At 39.1% G+C, this 19375-nt stretch overlaps 1 protein-coding gene across 1 annotated transcript in view; it reads right to left on the bottom strand.

Moving 5' to 3' along the window:
- Positions 1-18951, bottom strand: part of LOC149841609 (transcription factor RAX1-like) — a 31447-nt gene extending 12496 nt beyond the window's left edge. The window contains exon 1 of the mRNA XM_089998583.1: positions 18619-18951. Within this exon, the coding sequence (XP_089854709.1) occupies positions 18619-18706 (88 nt within the window). The 5' untranslated portion in view covers positions 18707-18951. The remainder of the gene's footprint in view (positions 1-18618) is intronic.
- Positions 18952-19375: the final 424 nt, after the last annotated feature.

Raw genomic sequence — 19375 nt, 5'->3', positions numbered from 1 at the left:
TATTATTCAATTTTGAAGATGGCATCCTATTGATTAAATAGGTGGAGGTCAACACGGCTTCGGCCCAAAAATTTTTAGGAATATTTTTAGAAATGAGTAAGGATCTAGTGGTTTCTAAAATATGTCTATGTTTTCTCTCCGCTAGACCGTTTTGTTGAGGAGTCCTTGGGCAAGATTTTTGATGACAAATGCCATGTTGTTTTAGATATGATTGAAAATCATTTGATAAGTACTCTCCACCCGAATCGGATCTAAGAATGGATATTTGACTTTGAAATTGATTTTGAACTTTTGCATGAAATTCTTTGAAGAAGTTAAAAACTTCCGATTTAGCCTTAAGGAAATAAATCCATACGTATCTAGTATAATCATCAATAAACGTAACATAATACGAATAACCACCTTTGGATAAAACCGAAGATGGTCCCCATACATCGGAATGCATCAATTCAAAAGGTCATGTTGTCACAAAGGTTCTAATAGGAAAAGGAGTAGACTTCATTTTTCCAAAAATGCAATCTTTGCAATTGATATATTTTTCTTTACAAAACTTGTTTCCAAAAGGAAAAAGATACATTTTTGAGTAACTTGGATGTCCAAGTCTTTTATGCCAAGTTTCAATATTTTTGTCTTGGACATAAGTACAAAATGAGGTATTTGGAAGTGTTAAGTTATCCATAAAATAAAGGTCTCCCTTCCTATGGCCTTGCCCAATCCGCTTCCCGGACCGGAGATCCTGCACAAAGCACCCTTGGGATGAGAAAGATATTTCAGATCCATGGTCGGCTATTTGAGAAACGGAAAAGAGGTTAAGATTTAATTTAGGAACTATTCTAACTTTTGGAACAAGAAAATTTTGAATATTTTTAGAATCAAGAGTTCCAATACCATTTATTTTGAGAAAAGTTCCATCGGCCGTAGAGACACAAGATAATTTTGAATTGGCGTGCACATTGGTTAATGCATTTTCATGAGGAGTCATGTGAAAAGAGGCTCCGGAATCTAAAATCCAAGAGTACGTACCGGGAGGTGATGATGAGGTAATGGCGGCACCGGAGGTGGAAGAAGTGACCTTTAGAATTTGTTGAAGAGCCAAGGAGATTTGTCCAAGAGTATCTTTGAGATCCCCGTTCTTGCCGTCATCTTCTTTGGTGGTGGATTCTTCAACGGAATCCACCTTTGGCTTGAATGCCCCATTTAGCTTTGGGCAAACGGGTTTAATATGTCCCGGCTCATAACAATGGTGACATATAATCATTTTTCTTCCACCACTCCCTTGCTTACCAAAATGAGGTGGTTTGTATGTTTTAACATGATTGTCGGGTTTAGATAGGGCAAGAACTTCCTCTATGCTTTTACCCATGATATGCCTAGTCTCTTCTTGAGTAATCTCGGCAATAGCCTCTTCTAAGGGAGGAAACGTGGATCTATGGAGAAGTGAGGATCTCACTTGTTCAAATTCGGGACGAAGCCCAAATAAAAATTGAAACAATCTATCTTGTTCCATTTGTTTTTGTCTTAGAACCACATCCTCCATAGATACCCATTTAGGCTCTAAAAGAGCCAATTCATCCCACAAAGGATTTAGAGCACTATAGTAATCTTGTATGCTCATGTCACCTTGTTTTGTGGTTCTTACTTTTTCTTGCAAGAAATAAGCTCTTGCAAGATCCTTTTGGGTAAACATACCCTTCATAAAAACCAAGCTTCATTTGCCCGGCAGAATTTTGCAATATTTGCACATACCTTAAGTTCGACATTATTCATAAACCATGCTAGGATTTTTGCATGGTTGCTCTCCCAATCTTCCATTTGATGATTATAATCTTCAATGGCCTTGAGACGAGCATCGCCTTCAAGTGCTTTCTCTTGATCTCCTTCCATCTTTGTGAGATTAAGTTGGGGTTCCGGAACGGTTCCCATTACATAACCCCAAAGCTTCTTGCCTTTGAGATTATTCTCCATTGCGGATGCCCACATCATGTAATTTTTTTCATTGAGTTTGAATGATAGATCGATCTTGACTTCCATTGCTACACAATGAAGATGTGAGAAAGAAAGGAAGTAGAGAGAGACAAGATTTTACCTTTAGTAGATCTTATGGCTCTGATACCATGTAATGAAATAAGCGGAAGAAACCAAGAATGCTAAAGCATTCACTATGTCCCACACGGACAAGTGCAACAAGCACAAGAGAGGAAATCCACTAAGGGATATACAAAGGGCCTTATAAAAAGGCTACACACATAAAAAATAATATCACTATTATTGAAGAGGAGCTCTCAAGAGCAATACAACATACATGGGGGTTCCCCCTATTTATAAGAAAGGGAGACCAAAGGGGCTCCCAATAGAGTCGTTAACGACTCCATTGTGGGGCCCCTTTTCGGTATCCAAAAAATACATATTAAAAAAATAAAAATAAAAATAAAAAACAGTAAAATAAGAGAAACAAAATAAGTACCCCTATGGGGTACTTTGTGAAATGACCATAATACCCCTATCGGGTATTATGGTATTATTACATATGTTTTAACAACCCCTTTATAGGCACAAAGTGGGAACGGTTTGTGCAACCGTTCCCCCCTGATTTTGTGCGGGTTTAATGGAAAGAACACCTTTCGTGGGGGGGGGGGGGGGGGCATTATCCACATCGTGGGTAACCACCACCAACGTGGTGGTTTATCCCAACATAAACATCAAAATTTCATGAAAAACATGGGAGAAATTCAATGAATACCTCTAGACATGCCCTGAGAAGCATGGGCAAGTCACAATTGTGACATTCAAGAACTGCCAACAAAGAAATGAAACAAATATTTTCATTCAAAACGATATACGGAAACAAATTACACTAGAATGGAGTAAAACAGCAGAAATGATAAAAAAAAAGTCAAATACCAACGGTTGAGAATAGGTGGTTTTATGTTAAGTCTTTTTTATATTAGAGGCTATTTGAAATTTTGTTTTCATAATGGGCTTAGAAGTAATTATTCTTTTTAGCCTCTCTCTATTTAACATAGAGAGAAGACCTAACAATGGTTAACGAGTTTTCTCTTCCTGTGCAGCCGCCTCTCTCTCTCTCTCTTCTCTCTCTCTTTCTCTCTACCTAGGGTTCGGTGCATCTTTCTACATGGTATCAAAGCCCAGTCGATCGTGGGAGCATGATTGATTGTGATCAAAGCACAGTCGATCGTGGGAGCGTGATCGATCGTGATCAAACTACGATCCAACGAAAATATTTTTCCAATCAGATCAGCGGTTAATTTTTTTTTTAAGATCTGATGACAGATCTAGGCGTGCTGCTGGTCGTGGATGCTTGTTGTTGGTTTGGTAGCTCCTCGGTGTTTGTTTTTGCTTTGCCGTGACTCCCTGTTGTCGAGTTTTTTTTTGTGAGTTCCTGCCATGATTCTCTGTTGCCGAGTTTTATTTCATTCCCTGGTGCCGAATGTTTGGCTTGCCGTGACTCCCTGGTGCCGAGTTTTATTTCAGCCGTGATACCCTGATGTTTGGGCCAGCTACAATCTCCTTGTCATGGGTTTTTTTTTCTGTTTCGTGATTTCATGTCGTGACTTCCTGGTATTTGGAAGAAACGACAATCAAACTCGTAGTGGTGTTGCTCGTGATTGAAATATGACTGTCTGTCGAGTTGTATATGTCTGGGGAGCAGCCTCTGTTATGATTCAGGTTCTGCGTATGCAGAGGTATGTTGGTCGTGATTCACTGATGTGCTGAAAAACAAGTTTTGCGTATGCAGAGTTATGTTGGTCATGATTCACTGATGTGCTGAAAAAAAAATTAAACTATTATTCATGTTTGTGGGTTGTTGTTCACTAGTGTCGTGGAAACTGCAGGCTAGATTCCCTGCTATGCTGGAAAAGTACCCTTGTTGTGGGCTGCTATTCTTTACTGTCGTGGTCTTTTTTGTGTGTGTGAACAGCTGTTGATTGCAATATTGGTTGGTGTGTGAGTGTAACACACGTTTTCCTTGTGTTGATTGAAGTCTGTCCAGTTTTTTTGCTGAAACAGAAGTATGGCTGAAACTTCGAAATGTGATTCCAAATTAGAAAATATTGGAGAGTATAAGGCATTTGTCAATCCCTTTTCGTACGGCTCTTCTGTTAGATTGAATGAAACTAACTATGCCAGGTGGTCCAGAACATTTATGATGTCGGTATCTGGAAATCGTAGAAAACATATCTTGTTGGAAGACGAACCCACTGAAAAAGTGGGAAAATATGTTACCTGGGATGAAGATAATGACATAGTTATGTCATGGATTATGAATAGTGTCGAACCCCATATTGCAGATGGTTTAATTTACTATAATACAACCAAACAGATGTGGGACAATCTTTGAGATACGTACTCACAAGAGACTAATGTGAGTCGTATCCTGCAAGTTGAACATGAAATATATAATTTACAGCAGGGAGATCAAACTTTGGCCCAGTACTATGCCTCCGTCAAAGCTGTCTTTGAAAGACTTAATGCTCACAGACCCCTCTGTTGTTCGAAACAAAAGGATCATCAAGAACAAACTATGGTTGCTCGGTTTCTTACAGGTTTATCTTCAGAATTCTCTGTTGCAAAAGTTCAAATGTCGACTGGTTCAGATACCTACACTTGCTGAGGCATATAATCGTCTGAGTAGACTTGCGATCTCTCTTCCACAATCTCAGCCTGTGACTCAGTCATCTGCTCTAGCTGTCTCATCTGGTTATGGGCGTGGAAATCTTCAGCATATCAGAGGACGAGGTCGTGGACGAGGTATGGGAGGCAGAGGAAAGCTTCAATGTACTTTTTGTGGAAAATCTGAACATTTAGAAGATCGTTGTTGGGATAAGCATGGTCGGCCAACCTCTTCTTCATCAAAGTCATATGCTCCAAAAGCAAATGTTACTACCCTCGAGGCAACAAAGGCACAGAAAAATATCTCTGCAAGTGACAGTAGTATCACCCTCAGTCGTGCTGAATATGATGAGCTGATAGCTCTTCGTTCTTTGAGTTCCACCCCTCCTGTAGCTGGTGTTGCTTATTCAACCGAAAATCATCTTCATCCGACTGACAGTAAGTGGATTATTGACTCTGGTGCATCCAGACATTTGTGTGGAAATTCACTTGTTTTTTCAGATCTAAAGGATATTAATGCTCAGCGAAGAGTCTCATTAGCCGATGGGAGCTCCTCCCCGGTTGTTGGTCAGGGAAATATTTCTATATGCTCCTCATTACAGTTGAAAAATGTTCTTCATGCTCCAAAATTTCCTCAAAGTTTACTCTCTGTTAGTTGCCTTATAAAAGAACAAAACTGTAGAGTAATATTTGATCCGATGGGTTGTCATTTTCAGGATTTGCTGATGGGGAAGAAGATTGGTGGAGGCTATGAAGAAAATGGAGTTTACTACCTACATCATCCAATGGGTAATGTTCATGATGCAGTGGAACATTCATTCAGTCTTGTTCAGTGGCATCGTCGTCTTGGTCATCCTTTATTGTCAAAGCTTCGTTCGGTCTTTCCTCATATTCCTTCCACCACATCATTTCAGTGTGAAGCATGTCAGCTGGGCAAGCATCATCAAAGTTCGTTCTCTTCGAGTCAGAGTCAGTCTAGTAATAAAGTCTTTGAACTTCTTATTCCTACTACGACTCAGTCTCGATACTATCTAGTTATTGTTGATGATTTCTCTAAGTTGTCATGGGTGTTTTTAATAAAGAAACGATCTGAAGTTTCAAGTATTATCAAATCCTTAATTCTTGAAATAAAAACTCAGTTTGAATCTATTGTCAAGATTGTTCGCACTGATAATGCTCTCGAGTTTAAATCAAAAGGTCTGTTACAATTTTACCAAGATAATGGCATCCAACCCCAAACTTCCTATGCCTATTCATCTCAACAAAATGGAGGTGGCTGAGCGAAAACATCGGCACCTGCTTGATGTTGCCAGGACTATTATGATTCAATCCAATGTTCCTGCGTTATACTGGGGTGATGCGATTACAATTGCTTGCTATCTGATCAACCGCATGCATTCGCCTTCTGTGGGTGATCAAATTCCATTTCATATCCTAAAACCCAATACTCCACTCTTCTCCTTCTCGCCCAAAATATTTGGATGTGTTTGTTTTGTACACAAACTTAGCCCTCACTGTGATAAATTAGTTGCTCAAGCTACAAAATGCATATTTATAGGTTATCCCAAAAAATCAAAAGGGATATCGATGTTATTGTTGAGACTAAGATGTTTTTAGTAAATAAGTTTTTCTAAACTAGAGGTTATTTGCATCTTATTCTTTAATGAGGGACCTAGGTGTAATTTTGTTCCTTGGACTATCTCTATTTAACATAGAGATTAGCCCTAATTGAGATTAAGAGGTTCTATTATTCTCCAGTCGTCTCTCTCTCTCTCTCTCTCTCTCTCTCTCTCTCTCTCTCTCTCTCTTCCTCGGTTTCTGCGCCTTTCATCTTACCTTCAACATGGTATCAGAGCAGCGTGCGACCTTGGGTGCCTAAGTTCCAGCATCATCTTCCTTCGAGCAACATCTCATCGGATAGTCGGTCCTTCTGTGTGAAGATCAGACCTGGCTACAGATCTGCAGTCAGACCTAGTCACAACTATTGACTAGAGGTCGTGACTCAGATCTGAAGCCAAATCTGGGAGCAGTTTGGAAATCTATTGAAGATGGATCGTTGTGATTTGGCAAGCTGGAGCAGCAGGTGGATATCTGGGTATTGAAGTTTTGGCATTGACGATGTTGCAGTTGGTGGTGATTTAGAACCTGTCGCACGGTGTGGACCAGATCTGTCTCCATTGCAGGCGTGTTAAAGATGGTGATCAGATCTGATCTGTTGTGGTCGTGAGTTGCTGCTGTTATTATCGTTGTGGTGCTGGTGATCAACGGTCTTTGTGGTGACGTGGGTTGCTGTTCTTGTGGGTTGACGTGGTAATATTAAATCAGATCATATTCAGATCTGATATTCGTTTTGGTGTAGTTGAAGTTGTCTACTGCAGATCTGCACCTTGGTTCCCAACTTGGTGTGCTTGCGCCTATCAAATATTGATTTGCTGGAGTGTAAGCATCTCAATAGTTTTACTCCATTAAAGCTCTAACATAGTATCGTGAAACTGATTTTATTTTGGCTGTCGTGATTTATATTGCTGAGAGTTGCTGTCGTGAGTTCCTTTATTTATGTTGATAAATACGCAGCTGTCGTGAATATCTTTATCTATGTTGATAAGTACAAGTGTTGTGCAGAAGTCATGAAATTGGAAATTTTTTTTTGCTGTCATGAGGTATATGGCTGGGAGCAGATGTTGTGAGTTAAAAGTATTTAGCAAGCAGCTGGATGCTGTGTAGTGATCTTTTTGACTTAGCAAGAAGCTGGGTGTTGTGTCGTGACCCTTTTGACACAGCTGACTTTTGAAAACTGCATGTTAATAAGTTTTTTTTTAATCAGCAGGCGTGATTCCCTGTTGTGCGAAAAAAAAAAAATTATTCTGTTTGTGGGAACCGTGTCCCTTGAAGTGGAATTCTGTGTTGGGCACTGCGGTATCACACTCTAAGTCGTGTCTTGGATGCTGCTACTGGTTGTCGTAGTGGCGAATGTGTGATGATAACACACTCTAAGTCGTGTTGGATGTGTGATCTTGATTTACAGCCTATAGTCATCCTTGGTTGAGGTGAAAGGTTTTGGTCAAGTTTCTTTAAAATTATATTTGGAGTTTGGATCTGAACAGTCGAAGGTCGTGTTTCTCAGATTTCATTGGTGAAGTCAAAACTTGATATACTCAGGCTTGCTGTTGATTGTGGGTATGCGCGTGTGGTTGCTCCTGCATTTTGTGAATCAAGCCCATTAGTTTATATTATGGCTCAAGTGGTTAAATCAGATGCAGATTCCTCCAATGATTGTGTAACTCTTAGCAGGGCTGAATATGACGAGCTCCTTGCTTTACGATCATCCAATTCAAAGTCTTTTGTTGCGGAGGTTGCGGAGGTTGTGTGCTTGGCAAGTGATGGCCTATCTGCTCAAGGTGGTAGGTGGGTTATTGATTCTGGAGCCTCTGGTCACTTGTGCGGAAACTCGAGCAATTTTTTGAGTTTAAAACCTGTGACAGGTCAAAAAGGGGTACGTCTTGCTGATGGTAGCTCGTCCCCAATTGTAGGGCAGGGAAACATGTCTATTACCCCTAATCTTCAATTGTCACATGTTCTTCATGCTCCTTCATTTCCACAAAATTTATTATCAGTCAGTCGAATGACAAAAGAGTTGAATTGTAGAGTGATTTTTGATCCTATGGGATGCACCTTTCAGGACTTGCTGACGGGGAGAAGGATTGGCGGTGGCTATGAGGAAGGTGGTCTGTATTACCTTCACCAACCAGAGGTTTCGGCCCACTCTGCTGTTACATCATCCTCAAGTCCTTTATTGTGGCATCATCGTTTGGGTCACCTTCCAGTGACAAAACTTCGTCGTGTCATTCCTCATATACCTTCCTCAGTTTCTTTTCAGTGTGAAACATGTCAATTGGGAAAACATTGTCGAAGCTCTTTTCCCTCCAGTCAGAGTCCATCAAGTCAAGGATTGTTTAATCTTCTTCATGTAGATGTGTGGGGTCCGAGTCGGATTCCTAATAGGTCTCAATGTCGTTATTATCTAGTTATTGTTGACTTCTCAAGACTATCGTGGGTGTTCCTGTTAAAAGATCGGTCTCAAGGTCCTGGCATTCTTAAATCTTTAATTGCAGAGATAAAAACTCAATTTGACATATGTGTTAAAATTGTTCGCACTGATAATGCTCTTGAGTTCAAATCCAAAGACTTACTTCAATTCTACTCAGGAAATGGGATTCAACCTCAATTTACATGTCCCCATACCTCCCAACAAAATGAGGTGGCTGAGAGGAAACATAGACAAATCCTTAATGTTGCTCGGTGCCTTATGATTCAATCCAATATGCCTGCTACATACTGGGGCGATGCGGTTTTGACAGCGGGGTTTCTTATAAATCGCATGTCGTCCAGTTCTATAGAAGACCAGATCCCAATTCAAATTCTCCATCCAGAGGCTCCTCTCTTTCCTATCCCTCCTAAAGTTTTTGGATGCGTGTGTTTTGTGCATAAGCTGGGTCCTGATCGAGATAAACTTGCTGCGCAGTCTATTAAATGTGTTTTCCTTGGGTATCCTAAGAACCAAAAAGGATATCGTTGCTATGACCCTATATCTCATAAAGAGTATGTCAGTGCGAACGTTACCTTCTTTGAGTTTATTCCTTATTTTTCGAGTACTACTCCAAGGTTACAAGAGAGTCAAGGTGATGTTTTTACTCTGCCAATTCCCCCTTTTCCTTTAGAGTCGTTCACTCCAAAGCCTGTGACTCCATCTTCTGGGGAGTCTCGATACAGAAACCCTCCTATAGTGTATACTCACAGGTTACCCCCTACCTCCATGCCCCCATTATCTTCTTCTCCTGAGGCAAGTATCACTGAGCATACTGAAGTTTCTGCTATTGATGAGGATCTTCCTATTGCTCTGCGAAAAGGGAAAAGACAGTGCACCCTTCATCCCATTTCTCAGTTTGTTTCTGAAGTTAATCTTGGGGCTTCTATGAAGAAGTTTATCTCGGCTTTGTCTGCCTCCTCTGTTCCGCTTCATCACAGTCAGGCTCTATTCGACCCCAAATGGATGCAGGCTATGAAGGATGAGATGGATGCCCTATGTTCTAGGGGCACTTGGGATTTGGTGGCTCCTCCAACTGAAGCAGATATTGTTGGCTGCAAATGGGTATATACCATTAAATATAACTCGGATGGGTCAATTGAACGGTACAAAGCCCGGTTGGTTGCAAAAGGTTATACTCAGACTTATGGTGTTGACTTTTTTGAAACTTTCTCCCCAGTTGCTCGTCTTGACACTATTTGTCTTGTTCTTTCTGTTGTTGTGCACCATGGATGGCCCTTGTTTCAGTTGGATGTCAAGAATGCCTTTTTGTATGAGGATTTGCAGGAAACGGTCTACATGCAACAACCCCCAGGCTTTGAGGTTCAGGGGGAGTGTAAGAAGGTGTGCAAGTTGAAGAAGGCTATTTATGGCCTGAAGCAGAGTCCAAGGGCATGGTTTCACAAATTATTTGAGGTCATGTCTAGGTTTGGCTTTGTCAGGTCAGCTTCAGATCACTCCTTGTTCATCAAGAAAACCAGTGCTGGAATTGTTGTTATGGTGGTATATGTCGATGACATCATATTAACAGGCAGCAGTGCCCAAGATATTTATGCCACAAAAGATCATCTTCAGAAACACTTTGTTACTAATGATCTTGGTCACCTTCGATATTTTTTGGGTATCGAAGTTGCAAGAAACAAAGAAGGCTTAGTGTTGTCTCAAAGAAAGTATGTGTTGGACTTATTAAAAGAGACTGGAATGCTAGGAGCCAAGCCAGCTAATATTCCAATGGATCCCAAAACTCACATGTTCGATGAGAAGTCTGAGTATGCAGACAGTGCCAGCTTTAGATCCTTGGTGTGTAAGTTACTATATGTGACAGTTACTAGACCTGACATTTCATTAGCTGTGAGTAAAATCAGTCAGTTCATGGACAAACCTACAAAAGTTCACTGGGATGCAGCTATGATGGTTATTCGGTACTTAAAGGCATCTCCTGGTAAAGGTACGAAATCCATCTTTGGACGTTGTTGCTTACACTGACGCGGATTATGCAGGATCTGTTGAAGATAGGAAGTCAACATCTGGATTTTGTGTGTTTGTGGGAGGAAATCTTGTTACCTGGAAGAGTAAGAAACAAACCGTTGTAGCCATGTCGAGTGCTGAATCTGAATACCGAGCAATGGCCCAGACTGCAGCTGAGATTATGTGGGTAAAATCAGTCTTAACCGAGCTTCAGGAGAAAGTATCCCTACCTATATTGATGATGTGTGACAATAGGGCTGCTACATATATTGCCAACAATCCAGTGTTTCATGAAAGGACTAAACACATTGAAGTTGACTGTCACTATGTTCGCGACTTGGTTCAGGCTGGGTATATCTGCACCGATCATGTATCTTCCGAAGATCAAGTAGCTGATGTTTTTACCAAAGCCCTGGCGAGACCAAATTTCTCAAAGTGTTGTGACAAGCTGAGCATGATCGATATCTATGCTCCAGCTTGAGGGGGAGTGTTGAGACTAAGATGTTTTTAGTAAATAAGTTTTTCTAAACTAGAGGTTATTTGCATCTTATTCTTTAATGAGGGACCTAGGTGTAATTTTGTTCCTTGGACTATCTCTATTTAACATAGAGATTAGCCCTAATTGAGATTAAGAGGTTCTATTATTCTCCAGTCGTCTCTCTCTCTCTCTCTCTCTTCCTCTTTCTCTCTCTCTCTTCCTCGGTTTCTGCACCTTTCATCTTACCTTCAACAGTTATGATCCTATTTCTCGTCGAGAGTATGTCAGTGCGGATGTATCTTTTTTGGAATCCACTCCATATTACTCTAGTACCGGTTCCCCGCTGCAGGTTGATCCAGCTGAGTCTTTTCCATTACCTGTACCTCCTTTTCCTTTAGAATTTGTGCCCTCATTACCGAACCAAACTTCATCCTCTTCCAGATTTCATAATCCTCCATTGGTATATGTGCGTAGAGCTCCACCTCCGCAAGTGCCTTCATCTTCTTCTTCCCCTGAGGTAAGTTCTACTGACAATAGTGATCTTCATGATGATGATAACAGGCCTATTGCTCTACGAAAGGGGACACGACAATGTACCTTATATCCCATATCTCATTTTGTCTCCGATGCCAGAATTGGAAATCAGATGAAGTCTTTTATTTCAGCCTTATCTGCTGAAACTATTCCTCTGAACTATCAGCAGGCAGAGCTTGATAATCGCTGGAAGCTGACTATGCAAGAAGAAATGGTTGCTTTAATATCTCAGCATACATGAGATCTAGTTGATTCTCCAGCAAAGGCTCACATTGTTGGATGTAAATGGGTATATACAATAAAGTACAAATCTGATGGTTCTATTGAAAGGTACAAGGCCAGATTAGTAGCAAAAGGGTATACTCAGACATATGGTATTGATTTCTTTGAAACATTTTCTCTTGTTGCACGGATGGGTACCATTCGTCTTGTTCTCTCAGTAGTTGTTCAACATGGTTGGAGCTTGTACCAATTAGATGTGAAAAATGCATGGATTTATCTGAGACTATTTACATGCAACAACCTCCAGGATTCGAGGTTGAGGGGGAGTGTCAGAAGGTGTGTAGATTGAGAAAGGCGATTTATGGCTTGAAACAAAGTCCTCGTGCATGGTTTCAAAAATTGTTTGAAGTGATGTCACGCTTTGGCTTTAATAGGTCAGCAACAGATCATACACTATTTATAAAGAAAACTAGCTTTGGCATAGTTGTTATGGTAGTATATATGGATGACATCATTCTTACAGGAGATGATGTGAAAGCTATTGAAGCCACAAAGGCTTATCTTCAAAAACACTTTGTTACAAAAGACCTTGGTTCACTCAGGTATTTTCTGGGTATAGAAGTTGTCAGGAGCTGTGAAGGGATGGTTTTGTCTCAACGAAAGTATGTTCTTGACTTATTAAAGGAAACGGGAATGTTGGGAGTTAAACCAGCAAATATTCCCATGGACCATAAAGTTCAGTTGTTTGAAGAAGGGTCAAAACCGGTTGATAGCAAAAGCTATCGCTCCCTAGTAGGGAAGCTACTGTATGTAACTGTGACCAGGCCGGATATTGCTTTAGCAGTAAGCAAAGTTAGTCAGTTTATGGACAAACCAACTGAGGTACACTGGAATGCAGCTATTATGATTCTCAGATATCTAAAATCTTCTCCTAAAAAGGGGTTATTGTTCAGGAAAGGTGGAACTCTGGAGATAGTGGCCCATTCCGATGCTGATTATGCAGGATCTGTAGTGGATAGAAAATCTACCACAGGATTTTGTGTGTTTCTGGGAGACAACTTGATTTCTTGGAGAAGTAAGAAACAAAATGTGGTTTCTAGGTCGAGTGCAGAATCAGAATATCGGGCTATGGCCCAAACAGCTGCTGAATTGATGTGGGTTCGTACTGTTCTTCATGATCTTCAGGTGAAGGTTTCCTCTCCCATGACCATGATGTGCGATAACAAAGCTGCAACATATATAGCGAACAATCCTGTATTTCATGATAGAACAAAACACATTGAGGTTGATTGCCACTATGTAAGGGATATGGTTCACGCTGGTCATATCACTACCAAATATCTAAAGTCGGAAGATCAAGTTGCAAATATGTTTACAAAACCTCTTGCTAGACCAAATTTCTCAAAATGTTGTGACAAGCTGAGCATGATTGATATCTATGCTCCAACTTGAGGGGGAGTCTTGAGAATAGGTGGTTTTATGTTAAGTCTTTTTATATTAGAGGCTATTTGAAATTTTGTTTTCATAATGGGCTTAGATGTAATTATCCTTTTTAGCCTCTCTCTATTTAACATAGAGAGAAGACCTAATAATGGTTAACGAGTTTTCTCTTCCTGTGCAGCCGTCTCTCTCTCTCTCTTCTCTCTCTCTCTCTACCTAGGGTTCGGTGCATCTTTCTACACCAACAAAGAAACTGAAACTATTTGCTTAAGAAAATACAAGAAAGAAGCAAAGAAAAAAAGAGATTAATGAACCACAACACATTTTCTGGCATGCAGAGAGAGAGAGAGAGAGAGATGAATGGTAGCCAGAGAAAGGCCAACCAGACGCCCTTCTCTGACTTTACGCCAAAAAAGGGCACTCTGAGGACCTTTTGCGGCCTGAACCAGGGAGGGAGAGAGAGAGAGAGAATGTTACCAGCGATGACACGACGTTGAGTACGGGCTGCAATGGTGAAGGATGGCAGCTGGATACTGTCGGAGAAGTGGGAGGGGCGACACTGTGGTGGAAAGGGGTGAGGGGTGTGAGGTGATGAGGGTGCGTGTGATGGGAGCACGATAAACTAGGTTAGGGTAAGAAAAATCCACCCTAACCTGATTTTTCGTAAACCGGGTTTTGTGCAGGTTTGACCCAAAACTTGGTTAGGTGAAACCAGATTTTGAATGTCACCCAAAACCTGGTTTCACTCTGGAATCCAGGTTTTGACTAAAACCAGGTTTTTAACCCACTTTTAGCATCATCCAAATGAGGCCTATAATTTTGTGATCAGCCACTCAATGCCCTTAAATAATTGTTTAAGTATGCAATCTTCAGTAGTTCTACATCTGTCCAAGTCGTTTTGTATGTTTACTTTTACAGGGATGGCCCCTGGTAGGATTTCAATGCTAGAAACCTTATAAATGTAACATAACGAAACTAAGAAATCTTCCATAACACCAAAAGTATTTTAATAGCCTACAGTTTGTGATGCAATTCTACATCCTTTTGGGAGACATGGCTTCTGAAGATACCTATTGGCTAGTTTCAATCCTTGATGTACAATGTGTACTGCAGGCATGATGTTCGATTTCGTACTCATCCATAGATGCATTTTTTTATCTTGTTTCTCTTCTGTTTCTAAATTCACAGGGATTCATCTCTCTCCATTCAGATCTTGTAGGTTTTCATGGCATAACCTGTGGCTAAAACTAAGAGCAATTCGGATGTCATATCTGGAGGAAATTTCTTTCCTGTAATATTTTTGTTGTGAAGGTGTGACATGCATTTTGGGTGCATCTCATCATTTGCCACCTTAGTCAAGTATGTATATTCATTGGTTTATGCTTAACCGAGGTGGCTGAAGAAGTGCACAAATTATTCTGTTGGAATCAGTATTTTGATCAACTTATGATGTGTTATCAAAATAAATAATCTACATGGCTTCGTAAAAGCAAGGAGGAATAACTATAGGTAGCAACATCCTATGTTGGAAGCTCTGATTGACCAACTCAACGGGCAGTCCAGTTGCCAGGTCTTCATGAAGGCAGTTTAAAGCTTCAAAAGCTTCATTTTTAAAAGAAATCTAGTTACAGATATTTAGTGGTCTAACCTTGATGCCAAAGAATCATGTTCTAATTAACTGTTTTTTCTTTTGAGAACCAGTAACTGGAAAAATGTGAGATTAATGCTTCTGTTTTCATTGGCCATGAAAGGTGAGCAGCCTGTAGTTATTTTAATAGTTGTCATGAAAGGCAGTCTCAAACTCCTAAAAGTTTCCTTTTTCATATATTTAGTGGTCTAACCTTGATCTTAAAGTGCCACTGGATTGTTTAGTTGTGTTATCTGCAATAATTGGGAATGTAATATGAATCATTTTGTTTGCATTGCCCTGGAAGGTTTCAGTTGCCACTTGTTTCAAGTTGGCTTGTCACAAGAGTAGCAACATAAACAATCATTCCCTGAATGATTGAACTTGAAGTGAAAACCATCCACCGTTAGTGATGTTACTTCATGAAGAATATAAAGGTCATCTTCTTTCAGATATTTGTGCGTGATGTGGCCTACCATTGTGTTACAATAGACCTACTGAGGTTTTGTGGTTCGCTTCAAAAATGTTGTGCAATTTCTTGTTTATCGATTTGCAGTAGAAGCAATGGTGATCTATTTATTCTGTTACTTCTCTACAAGAAATAACCTCTATCATATTTCTACGGGTTTCGCCATACTCTAGGACAGCGTTCTTTCAACTCCTGCACTTGAGGGGACAGTTCTCCCTGCAGTCACAAGTACCTTTGATGTTTCAAGATATTGTTAAATTATAAGTATCCATGTGCATTATATATATATATATATATATATATATATATATATATATTCTGTGTATGTAAACTGAACTACCCATCAGGGGTATTTCAATCATTTCACTATGTAATAGGTGTCAGTCCTCTAGAGACTGACTTGTCTTTTTTCATTTTGTTATTTTTCTATTTTTCCATTTTATTTTCTGTACTTTATAATTGTTGGGCTGGTCCAACTAGCCATTGGACCAGTCCCAACGGCTAGTTGGGTCAGCCGACTCAGCCCCCTTGTGTCTTGAAGTGCCTATTTAAAGGCACTCCCTCTCTTGTATGTGGCAATGTTTTCTAAGCATTTCATTAAGAGATTTATATGTGTTACGCTTTGTGTTGGCCCTTAGTGGCCCTTGTGCTTTTGAGTTTGTTCTCTTCTGGTGATTGTATTATCCCTTGGTGGATTAGTGATTGTGCACTTCTTTTGTATTCTTGTTAACCCTTATTGGGTTCTCTATTGTATCTCTGCTTGTTTCATTACATGGTAACAGAGCTAGAAGCTTTTGGGATTGTGTAAAAGCTTCTCCAATGATCGTGGTTGCAAAGCAATGATTCTCAAGCAATGATTCTCTATATCAGAGATGGATTGTCACTATGTCCGAGAAGAATTATTGTAAAGAACTATTGAATTGCCTTATGTGACATTGGAATATCAGCCAGTCAATTTCTTCACTACAGCTTTGGCATCACCTTGGTTTTTATCTATTCTTAGAAAATTTTCGGTGATCACACCGTAAGTTTGAGGGGAAGTGTTAAATTTTATATATATATATATATATATATATATATGTATATATATATATATATATATATTGTATTTTGTGCATGTAAACTGAAATACCCATCAGGGGTATTTCAATCATTTCACTATGTAATAGGTATCAGTCTTCTAGAGACTGACCTGTCCTTTTTCATTTTGTTATTTTTCTGTATTTTTCTTTTTATTTTCTGTACTTTATAGCTATTGGGCTGGGGCCCCCTTGTGTCTTGGAGTGCCTATTTAAAGGTACTCTCTCTTTCGTATGTAGCAATGCTTTCTAAGCATTTTATTAAGAGATTTATATTTGTTAGGCTTTGTGTTGGTCCTTAGTGGCCCTTGTGCTTTTGAGTTTGTTCTCTTTTGGTGATTGTATTATCACTTGGTGGAGTAGTGCTTGTACACTTCTTTTGTATTCATGTTAACCCTTATTGGGTTCTATGTTGTATTTCTGCTTGTTTCAATACATGATATCAGAGGTAGAGGCTCTTGGAATTGTGTAAAAGCTTCTCCAAATATCATGGTTGCAAAGCAAAGATTCTCCACATTAGAGATGAACTGCAACTATGTTGCTTTATGTGACTTCGGAATGTCAGCTAGCCGATTTTTTTCACTAAAGCTTTGGCCTCACCTCGGCTTTTATCTTTTCTTAGCAAACTTTCGGTGATCACACCGTAAGTTTGAGGGAAAGTGTTAAATTATATATATATATATATATATATATATATATATATATATATACATATACATATATATATATATGTGTGTATTCTGTGTATGTAAACTGAAATACTCATCAGGGGTATTTCATTCATTTTACTATGTAATAGGTGTCAGTCCTCTAGGGACTGACTTGTTTTTTATTTTGTTACTTTTCAGTTTTTTCCTTCTTATTTTTTGTACTTTATATTGGGCTGGTCCAAACGGCTATAATTATGGCCATTGGGGTTGGTCCAATGGCTACTTGGGCCAGCCCCCTTGTGTCTGAGTGCCTATTTAAAGGCACTCCCTCTCTTGTATGTGGGAATGCTCTCTAAGCATTTTATTAAGAGATTTATATTTTTTATGCTTTGTGTTGGCCCTTAGTGGCCCTTGTTGTGCTTGTGAGTTTGTTCACTTTTAGTGATTGTATTATCCCTTAGTGGACTAGTGTTTGTGCACTTTTTTTGTATTATTGTTAACCCTTATTGGGTTCTCTATTGTATTTCCGCTTGTTTCATTACGGATATCATGGTTATCAGGTACCTATCAGTCTGAAGTCATTCGCAGTGTAGCATATGTTGTAAGGTGGCATTGCTTCTTATTCTTCCAAAAGTCAGTGTTCATATCATTAGAAGATTGGTGTGCCATATTATGTTCATTTGGGTTGCAATAACATGATTATCATTACCCGCACCAGATAAGACTGTTCTTGTACTTGCTACAAGAAATCAGTTGATTCAAAACCTTGATTATATTGTCATTTTCATTTCTGTGCAAAGCAAGAGGTGCATATAGCATGTGAAGTGTCACGTGAAGTCATAAATTCTTGTATTTCCCTCCCCAACTCAGAAACTAAAAAATATATATCATTAGAGTGAAGAATCTCAAATATATGCACTTAAGAAGTTTTGTTAAGGCTACAGAACATAGTTTCACTCGCTCTAAATTTACTTATTACTAAATTACAAGGAAAATATAAATAACACAGAATTGAAAGAACCAGAAGGATCAGTAAAGAAATTCCTAGGTCATGACTCGTGACTATCATCTATACTAACATATGAAGGAAACAAATCCCTACAAAAGATGACAAACATACTGCAGTATAGTGTTTTGAGATAGTATTTGACTGTGGTACACTTACATTTTTAAGCATAGATCATTCCTTACAATTTTAGCATCATATATACTTGTATGGTATTCACAATGATATTGCCCACTCTACACATATATTGTGGAAATTAATATTTTGGAATATTTTATGTTGCCATTTTTTATATTGTTCAATGCATTTTTTTTAGATAAAAGAAGATATACTGGATTAGTCATGGTGCTGAAATATATTTAATAGCATTAACGAGACTTCACATGAGCAGAATGAAAATACATTTGCATGCTCAAATTAAGTAAATACCTGCTGCAACTATGCTTCTTGAAATCAGCAAAGACAGTAGGAGACTATACTGGTTAGAATCTAATGATTCTTCACTCGCACACAGCATCAGTAGTTACTCCCACAATTGAAAAGGCTACATGAAGCTTTTTCTGTTCAGGTTGAAGAACGAGCTGTCTCAGTTGATGATTCAGATGATGATTCAGATGATGATGAAGTTTTTGTACAGGAACAACATGGCTGTCTCCTGTTAGCAGTGTCACTTATCTTGGTAAAAAATATGGGGCATCACATACCTCCATTTTTTTTTCTGAAATTTTCTTTATGCTGTTGTAACCATTAAAAATTATGCACAGATCAAACCAAATTTAAAGAACATGCTTTTACAATTCCTTTTATAATTTAGAAAGGTATCATCTTTAGTATAACTATTGCTAATTTCTGTACTTTAGAAACATGATTTCATTCTATAAACTATAATGAAAAAATTTCAACCTGAGTAGCAATTTGGTAGAAAGAATTTTCATGACCTTTTAGGGTTAAAAAACATTATTTAATTAGCTATTTTTTCTCATGGAAACACACTCTTGTTGGCTTCCTCTCATACCTGTCCTTAGAACCTTCATCATCTACTAATTCTCCTACCTTAGACATGTGAGAATCTGTGACAGTTATATATATATATATATCAGTGTCACCTATATCGATGATATTTTGAAAATAGCACTTTAATATCAGCTATTTCAAGGTAGCCAATAATATCGGGAATATCTCGCGA

This window comes from Nuphar pumila, chromosome 3 (genome assembly GCF_984573655.1).
Source record: "Nuphar pumila chromosome 3, dmNupPumi1.hap1.1, whole genome shotgun sequence".
In the NCBI taxonomy this organism is placed as follows: domain Eukaryota; kingdom Viridiplantae; phylum Streptophyta; class Magnoliopsida; order Nymphaeales; family Nymphaeaceae; genus Nuphar; species Nuphar pumila.
The sequence above is the reverse complement of the archived record's forward strand: the minus strand, read 5'-3'. Positions and strand labels throughout refer to the sequence as shown.